Source organism: Andrographis paniculata, unplaced genomic scaffold, assembly GCF_009805555.1.
Source record: "Andrographis paniculata isolate CXL003 unplaced genomic scaffold, ASM980555v1 Contig79END, whole genome shotgun sequence".
In the NCBI taxonomy this organism is placed as follows: Eukaryota; Viridiplantae; Streptophyta; class Magnoliopsida; order Lamiales; family Acanthaceae; genus Andrographis; species Andrographis paniculata.
In genome coordinates this window covers 4,209,837-4,226,884 of record NW_026137616.1, presented here as the reverse complement: position 1 = coordinate 4,226,884, position 17,048 = coordinate 4,209,837, and the positions used below count along the sequence as shown (strand labels likewise).

Here is a 17,048-nt window from a genome sequence, read left to right as displayed (position 1 = left end):
GGACGGTCGATGAAGAAGGAAGAAACGAAGAAGAGGAAGTTGTCGTTTTCGTCGAGAACAGTTCTTCATTTCTCATGGGAAGGAACGGATAACAGAGTCTAATTTGAAATATTTATTTATTTATTAATTAATTAATTAATAGAGAGAGTCTAGCAGTAGTTGTGTGGAGGAGACTGGAGCTTTCTTTCGTATGTTAGAAAAGAAAAGAAAAGAAAATTTGATTATATTATATTAATGGATAAGAAGGGGACAGCTGAGATTCGGAGTAGCGGTGGGAGGGCTCCGTGTGGACCCTACACGTTAGGTTTAGCCCATCTAAATCTAGTCTATTCTTCACTCCCTTGCGTTATAGGTCACCTCTTCTGGGTCCCCATGTAATTTAAGGTTACATTTCAAGTAGGGATGTAAGTTAGCTTGGAAAGGTAATTCGAAATTTGCCCTAGAATAAAATACTACTCTATATATTATTATTATATAATACTATAAATAATTAAAAAAATAATAATAAAATAAAAAACACATCAAAATTATGTTTGGTAAACAGTTTTTTAGCTGTTTGACCAGTAAATCAGTTAATTTTAGTGTTTGGTAAATTAATTAGTTTATTGGGTCCAAAAAAATTAATTTTGAAAAATTGTATATACCAACGTTTCAAATTAATTTTTTTATTTTAATTTTTCTTATTTTTATTTGCCCTTAAAATTAATTAATTATTTCACATATATTCATATATATTTTTATTACACTATTTATTAATTATTTAGATATATTTTTTTCTAATAATTTATAAATTCATATTTATAAATTTAAAATAATTATTTTTTTATATATCAATTATTTTATTTATAAATTTTTTTAATTTTTTTAGAATAAAGATAATATAAAAATATTAATATTATTGAATTAATTATATAGCAATTTTTTATCATATAATATTTTTAATAAAAATGAATATATTTATTTAAAATTATAGATTTAATGTAAATATATATTAATTAAAAATTAATTTAATAAAAATACATATGTTAATAATTTTTGCTCTTTTATATTTAGGGTGTGTTTGTTTGGGGGATTTAATAAGATTTCTACTATTCATCCAATTTTTTTCCCCCAAAAACATCAAATCAAACACCTATTTTTCATTTTTTATATTATACTAAAAATCAATTTTACATTCAAAACATCACATCAACACCTATTTATATCACATCATACAACTATTCAAATTCAAAATTTTTACTATTCAAATCCCAACTCAAAATCCAAACCCCCAAACAAACACACCCTAAATAATATTTCTAATGAAAAAAATATAAATTTTTCAATAAACTTGTATTAATTCTTTACAAAATATTTTTAAAATAATAAAAATAAATATCTTACTAAATTTTTCTAATTTTTAAAATTAATAATAAAATTATAAAAAAAGTCTACCAACCGAAAAAAATTCAACTAAATATTTTGAAAATAAAATATAAAATGTCCTTAATTGTCATTATACGTATAAACAGCTAATATCAAATTTCTATTTTACCAAATATTTTAATACAAACAGCTAATCGAATTAGTTAGTCAAATCCGCTAATTGAATAAGCTAACAATTAACAGCTAATCGAATCAGCTAGCAGCTAACCGCTGTCAACTAATTGTCAAATACACCCAATAAATCAACAAAAATAGAAATAATAGACAAATAAAGTAAAACAGATGAAGTACTATCTAAATCATGTTTAAATTTGTTGGATACTCAAGTTTTATTTAGATAAGAAATTTTTTAAAAATTTAAAATAATAATATAGAATTAGTATTTGATGTAAATATGATATTTTATTAGAAAAAATATTTAATATAACAAGAGATGTGATAAGTGCTCTTTTGTCATGACACAGTAGTCTAGATATACATTATTTTAAACTATTTTTTAATTTTAAAAAAATAAAAAATTAATCAAAGAATTAATATAAAAAAATTTTAAAAAAATAAAAAAAAATACATTAATACTAAAAATGGTGTTGCAATACCATAAATTGTGTTAGAAATGGTGTCTGACGGAGGAACAAAACTCCATTTACGCAAATGCAACATAAAAAATGCAGCTTCGGAGATGCTTTAATAATAAGTTATAATATTATTTTAAGTATTATTTCGATACGAGTAGTGTTTTTGGTATTTTAAATATTTTTATAATTATATTTTAATAAAATATATGCAATATAGATATCATTTTGTAAATAAGAAAATTTTAGATAATACAAATAAATAAAAAATATATATAATTATTTGCTTATAATTATCTTAAAATTAATTTTTTGTAAAAAAATTGAGAAGTTTAAATATAAATAAAAATATTTGTTTATTAAGGAGAAATATGGAAATAAGGCAATTTTGAGTGGATCCTATCCGTAAAAAATTTAAAATTTAAAATTAAATTAAATTGATTTATATTTGTTAAATATATTTAAGATAAATAAATTTATTAAAAATAAAAATAGCGCATCTTTTATGGGACGGACAAAAACATGAATAGTTTGTGGCTGAAGGGACGAGTATTATCTAAAATGAAATAGTGTCAGAATGCCAATTATGTTTTTGTAATCTTTTCAGGCATTTAAATTTCAGTTTGAATATTTTAATACTCTTTCCGTCTTATTACAATAGTCTTATTTATCATTTTTGTCCGTCTCAAAACAATAGTCTCAATTTAATAAATAATCATATCACTATAAAATTATCCTTATTTTTTTATTATTATTACACAATTGCCACTACTTTTTACAATAATACGCTCACAAGGGCAAAAAAGTTTTTTACTAGTACTTTTTACCTACTACCAATATGATTTTAATATTCCTTAAATCACGTGTCAAATACAATCCAGACTATAGTTTTAGGACGAATGAAGTATTTTAGAGCTGTTGATATTTGAAAGATAATTTTTAGGTAAAAATACCTTACATTACATATTGGTTTCTTTATACTATAAAAATATAATATATACATTGAGCGAATTTTTACTGGAAATAGGAATTATTATAGTGAAGATTCAATGATCTATAACTTTTTATTGTACTATTATTACTAATTACATGGGTTATTATATATTTTACTATATACTAATCATTATTATATATATTAAAATTTTATAATTTACAATTATATATATCATATATTTCCTATCAATACTATTAGAGTATGTTTGATACAAAAAATATGATGCATCTGGTACATAAAAATTAAGAAAAATAAATTTAATAAAATTGCATTTGGTAGAAATTTTCAAACCCAATATTCAATCGGAATTTTTGATCAGATACTCGTAATTCAAAAAATATATATTTCAAAAAAAATACCATATTGATTAAATCGAATCCAATTGAGTCAGATCAGACTTAATGCCATATTAAAATATATATTTCTTTCGTTTACTAAATTTATTGTTTTTTTTAATTTATCCATTAAATTTTTTTATTATTAATTTTGATAAAGTAATAAAAAATTAATAATTTATTATTAATTTTTATTCAATACTTATTTATAACAAATATTATTATTTTTATTATATTATCTCTTTATTTTATAATTACTAACTAAAATTTAAAAATATTTCCAACTACTTTTTTATTTATATTACTTTTTAATAATATACTTATTTTTTTAATTCTCGACCCAAATATATTAATTTTACTGGATGGACGGGAATATATTATTTTGAAATATTCCACGCCTATTTATTTATCTCACATCACGGGAAGGCTATTAGCATGTTGAATTATTTTACTCAATATTGTGTTGATAACACATAAATTATTAACATGTAGTATGCAAAATATAAATGAACATGACAATGTATATGTTAATAATCTCTTCGTCCTATATGTTAATAATCTCTTCGTCCTGCAACAGATGATTAATTTTATTATTATTTTTTTTCCATTTCATGAAAGATGTTTTTAGTAAATTTATTTTATTTTAAGCATACTTAACAAATATAAATTAATTTAATTAAATTTCAAAATGATATCTCTCCTCAATAGATTAATTTATCTATATTTAAACATTTTTTATTTTTTTATGAAATTAATTTTAAGTTAATTATAAATATATAAATATATATATTTTTTATTTATTTGTGTTATATAAAATTATATTATCTATAAAATGATATACATATTATATACATTTTATAGAAATATAATGTTAAAAATATTTAAAATATAATAATATTATTCATATAAAAAATAAAAAATAATATCATAGCATATTATTAATAACTAACTAATCTACACTATCTAAAATACTGTATTTCTAAGCAAATGGTCATCTGATCCGGAACGGAGGGAGTATAGTACAAGTACATCATATAAACTAAGAGTGTGTTTGTTTGGGGGTTTGAGTTTTTCTTTGGAATTTGAATAGTAAAAATTTTGAATTTGAATAATATGAGATATAAATAGGTATTGACATAAGTTTTGAATATTGTTGATACGTGAATTTCAACAATAAAAAGTAAAATCGTAATTTGAACTTGAATAGAAAAATACCTGAGGTCCTAAATCTCTAAACACAGTACTCAACAAAGCTGAAGATTGACACAAAGACAACTGAAAATATAAAATAATGATTCTAATGAAATTTTCTCTGAAATTGTTGTTGATTGAAAATGTTCTACATCATCGTATTGGAGTCTCTGATATACAAATCCATCTGAACTGCCTCAAACCGCTGCTCAATTGGTTACCAAAATCATGCATCAACCCGTTTTCGATTACAACATTTATTGCCGACGTTTCAACTCAGTCAGTCGCAATCATTGACGACCAATTCGGAAACCTCAATCGGTTCCTTCACAACCAATTGACCAAGAAAATCCTAGTTGGATGAGCTTATCAAACAATTAACCGACCAAACAAATCCGACAATCCTTCTGGGCCCCCATCGTTCGGCCCGAACTTTGTTCGATTCAAAATTCTACCAGGCCGACCACTAGACCCATTCTCTTCTCCACTTTGGGCCGAAACGCTAATTTTAAATTTTCCACACTCAATAAATATAAAATTAATTTTTAACATAATATAAAAGATAAAAATTAAATAATTGATTTGATATTTTTTTAAAAAGAAAAATTGATGAATAGTAAAGATTTTGTGAGCGAACACACCCTAACAGTACATGATAATACATATAATGTATACTATTATTAATATTAATACAAAAATATGTCCATATAGTATACTATATAAAATATAAACTATCGGCATTTTATTTCAATTAATACAATATGTATTATGTTAATTAAAATCATACTCATTTTTGTTAATAATTTGTGTGGTGTCAGTACAATACCAATTAAAACAATTCAGCACTATAAGTGCACATGCAACAAAGATACTCATCTAAAATATCTCCACATTTTTACATCACATTATCTTTCCGTCATAGCATACTTTTTCTTCCAATTCAAAAAGAAGAATATGTTTATATTAAAAATATATATTTTTAAAAAAATATATATATATCAATATAGATATAATTATGAAGATAATAAAATTTTATATAATATAAATATATAAGTATAGCTATTATAACAATTAAATAAGACAAAAAATAAAAATATGATACCCATTAGATTTTTAATATTTTTTAGTCCAAAATGCTCACCCAGCCTAACGTGGGCAGGGGCGAAACCAAAACTTAGCCGGGGATTAACTTTTTAAAATAAAAAATAATACAATTTTATTTAATTTATACATATATCAAAATATATATTGATTTATTTTCGAGTAATTATATTTTCGAGTTCTTATATTTTAAAAATTATGCTAGATATGATGTTGGTTAAAAATAAACATTACTCACTAAATTGTAATATAATATGCACAATATATCTTTGTTGAAAATTTTTAAAAATATCGACAAATAATAATTATATATTATAGATATATATATTTTTTATATTGTTTAAAATTGACAAAAAGTTACTTTTAATAAAAAAAAAAATCATTAAAGTTATTTCATTTCCATAATTACACATTTATTTGATTTTAATTTGAATTTAAATATTACTTCATCTGTCCCATGAAATTAGTTTACTTTTTCCTTTTTAGCCGTCTCATAATACTTCTAATTAAAAAAATTTAATTTAATTTTATTAACTTACTAATATCTTTAGTTTTATTATTTGTTAATTGTAAATTTAGAAGTTAGGCTAAAATTTTGAATAATAAAAATAATAAATATTTAATATTATATAAATAAATATTCATTTAATTTTAAAATTAAATTTTAATGTAATATATTATAAAATTTGATGTTTGATTTAAAAAGTTATGGCTGAAAAATTAATTAAAAATGAGATTTGATATTGATTTTTTTTTCTTTGTTAAAAAAAATAAAAAATAGAACTTATTTATAAAGCAAAATTATAAATTTATTTTTAATTTCGATATTTGACGTAAAATATTATATTCTAATACCGTGTATAAAATTCAGTTAGAGATGGTTTGAGATAGTATACCGAAAATATCGAAATATATTGTATACCGTACCAAATTTTTAAATTTATTAAAAAAATATATTGATATTGTATCAAATAATCAGTATATACAAAAATACCTTTTTTTTTTTAATTATCTATATACACTGAAAATATCTTATTGTATATCGTTATCATACAAAAAAAATCATATTGTATCGAAATTTTAAAATTATTCGGTATTTTTTTTACGAGTATGCATGTTATTTCCATCATTCAGTATTTTTTATTCGCAAATTCGGTATACCAAAATATTTGTACGGTACGGTAAAATATCATACCAAAAATTTTGTACCGTACGTATACGATGTGGTATTAAATTTGGTATGTCATAATGAACTATCTCTAACAACAACCAAATTCGAAAATTTTTATGTATTATTTATATAATTTTTTTTATTACATTTTTTATTGTACAAATTACATTTAAGTTATTACATTTTTATTTTTTATTTTTTTTATCTAAATGCATGTATTGTTTTACAATAAATACAATTATTATTATTATTTTTAAATATTATCAGTAAATAAAAAATTCAATATTTAAAAATTAAAATAAAAAATATTTAAACTTTGAGTTTAACATTTTATCAAATAAAAAATATTTAATATAACACTTTATTACATCCGTTATTCAAACTAATTAATTATCTAACACAATATTTCTTAAACCACATGCCCAAAAGAAATCGGACTAATTTTATGGGACGAGGGAGTATATATTATTATGATATTTTAAATATATATATTTATTAAAATTATACAAATTAAATAATAATTTTGATTTAAAATTAAAATCTATCCAATTTTAATTTTCAACATTTTTATGATTTTTTTCTATCAATTTTTATATTATATTATATATACTCTTTCCGTCTCATTGAAATGTTACCATTTTTTATTTTAGTCCGCCCCAAAACAAGGTTACAATTTTCTAATTTTGTAATTGTATTAGATACCTAATATAATAAATACATTTTCAACTTTTATATTACACCATAATAATAGATATATTTTTATTTTTTTTACTATAATTAAATACTATAATATTAATATTCACAAATTTACGTGAAAAAATAAATATTGCCTTGCAATGGACAAAGGGAGGACTTAACTTAAAAAAAAAGATGGGGTGAGGGGGGCTCTCCCCCTAAGTCCACCCTGAACGTGGATCTTCTTGGCTGAAGATACATCGTTACATTTGCCTTAACAACACCTCACATAAAATTTTTATAAAACAAAAATTAAATACAATTTATATAACATAAAATATAAATATAACTATTATAAAAATTAAATAAAACGAAAAATAAAAATATGATACCCATCAAATTTTTTGATGTTTTTTAGTCCAAATACTCACCTGTGCACATGGGTATCTTCTTGGCTGAAGATACACCATACTAACAACACTCTACATAAAAATTTTACTATAAAACAAAAATTAAAATAAAATCTTATATAATATAAAAATATAATTATAACTATTATAAAAATTAAATAAAACAAAAAGTAAAAATATTATACACCATTGCACTTGCCCTAACAACACTTCATATCTACTGTTATTTTAATTTAAAATTTTGTTATTATCAAACCTCAAACTCAAATATAAAGATCAATTAAACATCGGTGTATTTGTTTAAGAGTTTGAGTTTATACATATATATATATATATATTGTGTGTTAAATAGTAAAATTTTAATTTTAAATATTTGTTTAATATAATATCTAAATAAACATTGATATTTTGTTTTGAAAATAAAATTAACTACTAATATAATATACTTCATTCATTTCAACTGAAAGTATATTTTTATCATTTTCACTCAAATATATTCATTTTCAAAATATTTTTTTAATTTTTTTATATATTACAAATATTTCATTACACATATTAATTTATAAATAAAAATATAAAAATAAAAAATATTAAAAACATCTTAAAACATTAAAATCATCCTAAAAAATTAGAAGGAAAGAGTAAAAAAAATTAAAAAGTATATACATGTTTGATTTTATTTGGGTGTAAACCCAAGTCCCACGTCGAAAGCTGTGAAAAAAAATTTCACACCTTATAAGTCCCAAATGAACTCTACTAGTACGGGGCCTTTTAGAGAATATCCAAAAACAAATCCGTGCGTACGAGCTCAATCCAAAACGGACGATATGATACTAGTGTTGAGTTGATCTAAGTGTATTTGTGTTTTGTATAAAATATTTAAGAATTAAATATAATTTTAAAAAAATAAATAATTAAATAGTAAAAAAGTAAAATTTGTAAAAAACACAAAAATCAAACCCTCAATAAATAAATAACTATGGAAATGAGTAAGCGCGGGAAATAATAAATAAATAAATAAATTTGTGTAAGTAATTAAATTAGGCGTGAAAAGCGCGGATTGGGCGGTGGCCCAGCACAGCACAGGAGCATTCCATGTGTTGTACTTGTACAGTTGAACTGTAGTCTGTACAGCCGACCAACTCCACCGACGCGAAATGAATCTTGTACCAAAAGGACAGCGCGACACGTGGACACGAAGCAGCTCCTCATTAGTCGCCACGTGTAAAAGTAAGGGGGGACAAGCAATTTATTACGACTAATTCAATTCAATTCAAAGTTAGTTAGTTAGTAGGAGGGAACTAATAGGTAACTGCCACAAGGACCACTAACCGTTGGTCTCAACCGCCGTATTATATGTTAGTCCCGTCCAATGCCCTACCCCCACATACCACGTGCCCCCAGCCCTCTGCTCTATTTCTTCTCTTCTTAATTGGACTTTTATTTTTATAATAATAATATATTTAATTTAGGAAATAAGACTTCTCGGCTTAATCTCCAACCACGTGTTCTATCAACAAGTCTTTTTGTAGACATGTTTTTGTTTTGGTGGGAATAAGACTACACATATAAAAGTCATAATTCTGATTTATTTATTTTTTTGAAATTACATTCTCAAATGTGGGAGAATATAATGACCCCAAACATGGCTTCAAACCCCGTCTCTTCAGATCATTTACCACACATGGTTCATCTGGTTAGTGTAACTTGTCTGTCGAATCTAGTTTGTAGGGTATTAAGTTCGACCGAAAGTTTATCCAGTGCGCACTTTATATTATTCACGTCATAAAATATATATATATAATTATACTCCCTCTATTGACTAAATGTTTGCTCACTTGATATGAGTACGAATTTTGATGTAGTTTTTAGGGTAGTTGCTTGGGCCCACTTTGTTAAGTTGGTTGGTTAAGGAAATCGTGTAAATGGTTAGGCCACGGTGCTAATTAAATAGCATCGTGTAATACTGTAAATATATACTTTAATTGATTTCAATATAATATATACGATAATATATAATAATAATAATATAAAATATATAATATATGTCGTTATAACTTTAGGAATGCACTATGTGAATGGCCCAAAGTCAGAAATTGATGTGCTATCCTTGGAAACCTAAACAACTCCAAACAAAAAAAAAGTGGGGCTAAAAATATTCATAATTTGAAGGGTAGTAGCAATTCTAGTCACAGTAATGTCGATAATTTATTTTTTTGTCAAAGACACTCAGAATTTCATCTTTGAGAAAGTAATAGTCTTATTTATTCACTTCTCCGGACACAATATTTTGAGTATTCAGGCGCTCACGATTGCATAAATAGTAGCAAGTCTGCTGTCACACTGCCTATTGCATATTGCACCCGTAATTCACAAAAAGCAAAAGGCATAAAAAGATGATAAATAAAATAACTTTAATAAACATCTTAAGGTATCTGCATCGGTGAGTTCTTTTTAGACTTCCACGTCACATTCACATCATTATTTATATATTAGAAAGAAAACAAAAAATGCTTGTGGGTTGCTCTGCATAGCAACTCCACAACAATTTTTTTTTTTTTTTTTTTAAATATTATTTATTGAGTTATTTATTTTTATTTTTTTTTATATTTTTGTATTATATAAAATTTTATTTTTTACAAAACGATATATATATTAATATAATTTTATTTAAATTTAATAATATTGTTAATTATTTTGATATAAATTATATAAAATAAAAATTGTGAGAAACTTTTTGATGATTTCATTAATGCGGATGGTCTAACCGTCCATTCTTAAATAAATATGATAGCTATGCAGTGTACCCCCGTTTTAACCGCCTAATTTGGCTATGGTCTATTCTATCTTATCTTATCATATTCAAATCCTATTCTCTACTCGGTCGGTGAGCTTCCTTTTGTTTAATTTTAGTATCCTTGCTAATTAATTAATCACGTATCATGTCTACGTTGCAATTTCTATCTATCTCATGTTCCATGTTACTTTCTTTTTCTTAGAAAATGATTATACACTTTAATCTTATTTTAAATTTTTTAATATATTTTTTTAATTTTAATTAAACTAATTAGTTATCTTAATCTTAATTTATAATTATTTATATTAAAGGATAATTATTTTCACTAATACATTCTTAATTATCTCTACCGTGCAGCGGGAGTAATAATTATAATTATTTGCAAACCACGCGGACCAATCATGAACTTCCATGCGGGTGCTTGTGTTTGTAATAAATGAACAGGACATTAACGACTTTTCTTTCAGTACAATAAATCGGTGACCTAAATTGCAGGAAACATATTACTAGTATTTTTTATGTTACGGGCCATCAATGCTGCCCAATGATCCCATGCTAAATCACCCCCTCCCTTTTTTTTTTTTAAAAAAAAAAATATATATTATTAATTATATCCATATATTATTTAAAAAATAAAAATAAGAATAAAAAAAAACTGTTCAATTACACTACCTGATGGAAATGCTGACCAGAAGCACAAAGCCCCTTTATTTTCATGCATATTACAACATTATACAACCAAAACAAATTAAAGATGGCTCAAAATAAGAATGCAACCAACTCCTCCTTTATGTAAAATAGTTGCTTCAAATCTCCCAATCCGACTGCAGCAGCAGAGACAAAAAGAAATTAATCTCATTGTATTTTCCCAACACGGCCGTGTTAGAGTTAAAGAAGGTATCAAACTCAGACTCAAACTCACCGTATTGAGAAGGCGTATCGCAGCAGGTCGTGTAAATTTTCTTGCAAAAAGGAAGCACTTGGAGAACTCCCCCTTGCTGCTGCACCATTCCCTTCGATACTCAGTCTCGTAGTAGATGTTATCTATGCTCTGCAAGAACGCCATTTGCTAAATACAAGTACGCATTGAAGTAGACATGTCAGCGCCGAACATACCTTGATGGATTGGATAAGAGCGGGGGTAGCATCAGCCAACCTGTAAGTTACAGGATGCCAACCTCGCCTCTTGGGATCTCTCGAAGAAGAAAGATCCCAGGAGCTATGAGTCAAGGACCTCCTTGTGATTTCTCCTTCAAGACCTTTTTGCTGGTAAGATTCCGACAATATTTAAGCATATAGTGAATTTCGCAATCCGACTATTGTAATATGTCCAAACAAATAGCACCCATATTTGAGTAATAGAGATCAGCTTACAGCAAGCAAGGTTTGAACATAGTGTTCATCTGGAATACAGTTGTGCTCCTTAGATCCATCAGCAGGCTGAATATCATCATATTCCACAAGGAAAATAAAATGAACATGTCAATGACTATTTTGACAATTAAATTGATATTTTCTGTCTTTCCAAGATGAATTAAAAACTTGACTTTACCAGATCCACATTTCATATTAGTTGAAAACATACATGTTTAAAGAAAAAACAAAGGATGTAAAGAATAGATAATGGAGAAATGCAGCGGACACTTACAAAGGGATCGTCCCGCCAAAACTCAGGTAAAGATCTCTTCTGTTTTGGGTGGAAAATAAAAGAGAAATCGCATAAGTACTTGTGGTATGAGATTTACATAATCGGGCCGTTTGTGAATAAATGTGTAAAGTATGAATGGTTGATCATAAGTGTATTATCAGATTCTCAAGTGTGTATATGAAGATAAAACAACGCACCTTGCAATGCCTCTGAAACATTGGGTATACAGTGTCATCGTTAACTACAATCTCCGCATGTTTTCGGGTCAGAACAACCCACTGAAACATTGAAACGCACAGGTAAACATGGTAGAAACGGACTCAACAAATATTATTATTGCCATGATTCTTTACTTATTTTTCTTTTCAGGAAATAATTATGTGAAATTAACTGATAATACCTGAGATCCTTTCCGCCAGTTTTCAACAGGAATAACTGGATGCATTTTCGGATTATATCGGCCTTCTTTTGTATCGGCAAAGCTGTGTCCAGATTACCAAAATATCAATTGTTTGTAAAAATAGCTCCTCAAGTAGGTAATAAATAACAAGAACATTAAAAGGGCAAAAACTGTAGAAGGTATAGCAAAGTCAAGAAAAAATGTTTACTCAAGAAGAAATCCAAGAAGTAATCAAATGTCAGAAACTTCATATTTGAATATTGCTTAGACTAAATATGAGGAAACACTCCACTAACCTGTCGACAAAGCTAGTTGAGGCAGACATTATATAGTTGTATGTGTAGCTGAAATTGTATAAAGGTATGCAGCTGAAAAAGATCCAGAAAATCACAAAAAGGCACAGAGAAGGTGTCATTTACAATTTGATGATGAAAAGAGAAAGCTGAGAGGCTAATATACAAATCTTGCATAAGTACTATAACAAAAAAGCTTATTCCACATATCAAAAGGCAAAGTGAATTAATATTAGAGCAGCATTAATTTCCGATTTCAAGGATATTGAGAATCTAATTTTTCTGCCTCACTATTGAAACAGGGACACAACAGCCCTCCCAGCTGTGCTCCCGATTATTTGCTGCTTTGGTACTATTCTGCGCACACGTTGGGGTTTGTGATTTCTCTACCTTCCTAATCCTAATAGTTTCCGTAGATTGGGTCCAACTTTTCCTCTAGCTAAGAAGGAAAAAGATTACATTTTATGGGACTAAGTTTTCACCTGTCTGAGAGGAAAAGAAATCGTTCGTTGAATTTATCCATTAATGCATGTCGAAGCAAGTTGCGTTCAGCCTGGATCATGCTAGCTTCTCCCCAATCTACCTGGAAATGAAGCACCCATTGCTTAGTGTCATCAAAACCTAACTGATGAACAATTGAATAATAGAAAGTACAGAGAAATCTTAATATATAGATAGCAGTGACAGTTGATCAAAAAACACCGAAGTTAGGTATCCAAAAAATATCACAAATGAAAAACAAACAAAAAAGAATGTGAGATTTTAAAAGGATTAAACCTGTACACTATCATTAATTTGACGGTCTAAAAAGTATGTTGATCTTGTTGTCGCCATGGTCAACAAGAACCCTGGCCGCGAATGTACATATACGGAAAATCTGTTCTCAACATCTCCCTGAAAAACAGCCACCACTATATCGTCAACATGAATCCACCATCAATGATGGAATAAAGAAGGTTGTTTAATATATTAACTCTTCAGAATGACCCGAGAATTTAACATATAATCCTAACATGAGTGAAGAGTGCCAAATATCAGTAGGATCTCTGAAAACTTCAAATTATATAAAAAACTATTGTTTATCTGGTCCAAGACATCATTCATTTCTATACCAAAAAACTGAAAGCAACTGTAGATCAGGTCACAGTTGCATTAGGAAAGGTCACTCGTGCATCCAGGAGCAAGACTTCTGTAATTATTTTAAAAATGGCGATGCACCAAGACCATAATGCCAATTGTCATGTCATGCTCATGCTGCTGAACAAATAATTTGGGGAAAAACATACCCAAAAATGGCAAGCTATTAATGGCTCTATGATAATTGCAGCACCGTTATTGAAGAAATCGGTTAAGTATTGTGATATTTGGTACCTTGAAAAACTTATCCCAGACAATGTCGAGCGGAACTCGATTTCTCGCGATAAAGAGAAATGCAATTTTAGGCTTCTGAATCAACGAAGGGGAGACCGACGTCAACACTTTGATTATGGCGGGTGGAGATTCCATCAACAGAAAAGTCGCGAAACAAAACCCTAGCAACAGCGCCGCAAGCAGTTTTCTCTTCCATCGGTGATGAAATTGAAATTTCTGCGAATTCGACCTCCGCTTCATCGAGTCGAAGCTGATACTTCGTTTCACTTGCCTACCATTTCCAATCACATCGCAAATTTCCCGCATTCACTGCCCGAATCAGCTTCACTCTCAGAATTCATCTTCACTCAGCACATTATTACACACTCTATCCATTACCCACATTCATAAGTTCCTGCTCTAGGTTGAATTCAAACTCTTCCCCACACCGAAACACAAACAGATCCACAAAATTACAAATTAAGAGCTTAAACTAACTTCAAACCGCACGGGTTTCCAGGAAACTGCAGGAGTAGCAACAGCAGCATCGATAATTGATAGGCGAATAAAACGAAAAGGGAACGGCAGCGCGCGAGACTACTTCGAGAACGCCGCGACAAGTAACAAATCTCATCCCACCGCTCATAAATACTTACAAGAAATTTAGGCAGAGGCTGGATCGCGAAGAAGAAGATTTGAGCGGGACTGAGGGCAGAAATGAGCGGACGTACAAGTGGCGAGCGGTGGGGTCTTCCTAGCGGTCCATCTCAGCTGGTATAGGCAGATCACACCTTCCTTGCTTGTTTCGCCTTCCATCCTCCCACTACAACTTCACCTTTTGACTTCCATAGTCATCCAATCTTCCATTTTTCTAATCCACGCATCACACCTCTGCATCTTGGCGAGGCGGCTCCAGGGATCCCGAGTCCCAGAGAATCCCCACCGTTCACTGCACGGATCTCATCTTATCAACGGCTCTCATCTACCCTCCAAATATGTTTATTTAGCATTATTAACCCATTCATTGATTTTGTTAGATAATAATAATAATAATAATGAATGATAAGTATTGAGCAGCTAACTCCGGTAATAAGTCAGCTTTGGTGCATATGTTGTTTCAAAGTTGGTGTTGCATCAAGACATCATTATAATTATTAATAGTCTTAAATTGTTTATTTATCTGTTTGATTAATACAGCTCTGCTAACATATATGATTTGAGTTTGTTTGCCGACGGAAATCGATATGTTCCTGTTACTATCTTTATGAAACAGATACCATATCAATAATAATACAATATAATATATTATTCATTTTCAATACATATTCAAAACAATATTCAATACATATTAAATATAATATATTATTAATTTTTGAAACAATAAACATATATATATATATGTACAATATATAAAATTGTAAAGTACATATTTTTTTATATAATACAACATAATATCTTGGATATATGTACTGAGTCAGTATCTAATAGCTGCTCTATACATAACATATATATTTTGCTAATAGTTGGATTTATAATTGAAAACAGAATTGAAAAATAGACATGGTTCGAAAACTCGATTCAAATTTAGTATGAAAAGATCATGTCTAGGTCTCAAAAATAAGTTTGAAAAACAAAAAATCGAACTATTCGGCAGGGTAGAAAATCGTCCGGCCTAATCCGCTTTTGAAGATTAAATATTTTTAAAATGAATAATTATATATAAAAACAAATGAATACATATTTATTTATATAGCTGAATGGTTTAAAATTTAAATTTTACATTGGGTATGTTAATATGTTTAATTCTTGTATAAAAAATAAATTTTAAAATAAAAAATCGGGATGATCTAGCCCAATACGATTTTGAACCGGGCCGTGCCTAGACATGAACTCTCAAGTCTGATATAAAAACTGGCTAGGCCAAAAAATGGATCGGCCCAAAATTATCACCTCTAATTGAAAGTTGGATATATTAGTTTATTTAATTGATACTATTTATAATAATATATATATGATAAAAATTCAATTTAAAGTATTATTTGTTTGATGACTCAATCCATATATTTCATCATTTTGATTTGAAAATTATTTATTTATTTTTTAATTGTACTTCCTACGTGCAATTTAAAAAATTATTACAATTTATATTCTCTATCTCCCATAAAAACTATTTATATTATTGTAGAAATTAGATTTTAAAAGAGAGTATAATTTATAAATATAGATGTAATTTTAATTGTAATTAGCAAAAGTAAATGAAAAAAGAAAAAAAAAACAAAGAATAGAACAATTACATCACCAAATCTCATCCATTATTTTCACTAGTTTTTTCCAATAGAATTTTTCCCCGAATATTTGTCTTACACATATGTTGTTTACTGCATTATGTTCTGCCAATTAAGATTCACAAAATCATCATGTTCACCGCTATAAATAAACAATCAGATAAAGTATTTAAACTAAACTAAACTCAAACCATCTCCAAAAAAGTTATTGCTAAACAATATTACTTTCCGCCAATTAAAATTCACAAAATCATCATTTTTCACTCCTCATAAATACACAATTAGGGCACTTAAAACTAAAATCAATCCCAAACCTCCAACCAAAAAATGAGCAAAAATTTCCTCACAAGAAATAGAGCATAATAGGTTGTTGGAGTTCATGTTGGAAAAAAATCAATAAT

At 27.3% G+C, this 17,048-nt stretch overlaps 1 protein-coding gene across 1 annotated transcript; it reads right to left on the bottom strand.

Annotated features, from left to right (window-relative positions):
• Positions 1-11,286: 11,286 nt before the first annotated feature.
• LOC127240764 (glycosyltransferase BC10-like) lies at positions 11,287-15,251 on the bottom strand. The gene is made up of 11 exons (XM_051259616.1): positions 14,384-15,251; positions 13,790-13,906; positions 13,495-13,595; positions 13,016-13,087; positions 12,720-12,801; positions 12,517-12,597; positions 12,320-12,358; positions 12,046-12,111; positions 11,788-11,937; positions 11,594-11,722; positions 11,287-11,495 (listed from the first exon to the last, which is right to left on the bottom strand). The coding sequence occupies exons 1-11, from the start codon at positions 14,687-14,689 to the stop codon at positions 11,478-11,480; spliced, it is 1,161 nt and encodes a 386-aa protein (XP_051115573.1). The 5' UTR covers positions 14,690-15,251; the 3' UTR covers positions 11,287-11,477.
• Positions 15,252-17,048: the final 1,797 nt, after the last annotated feature.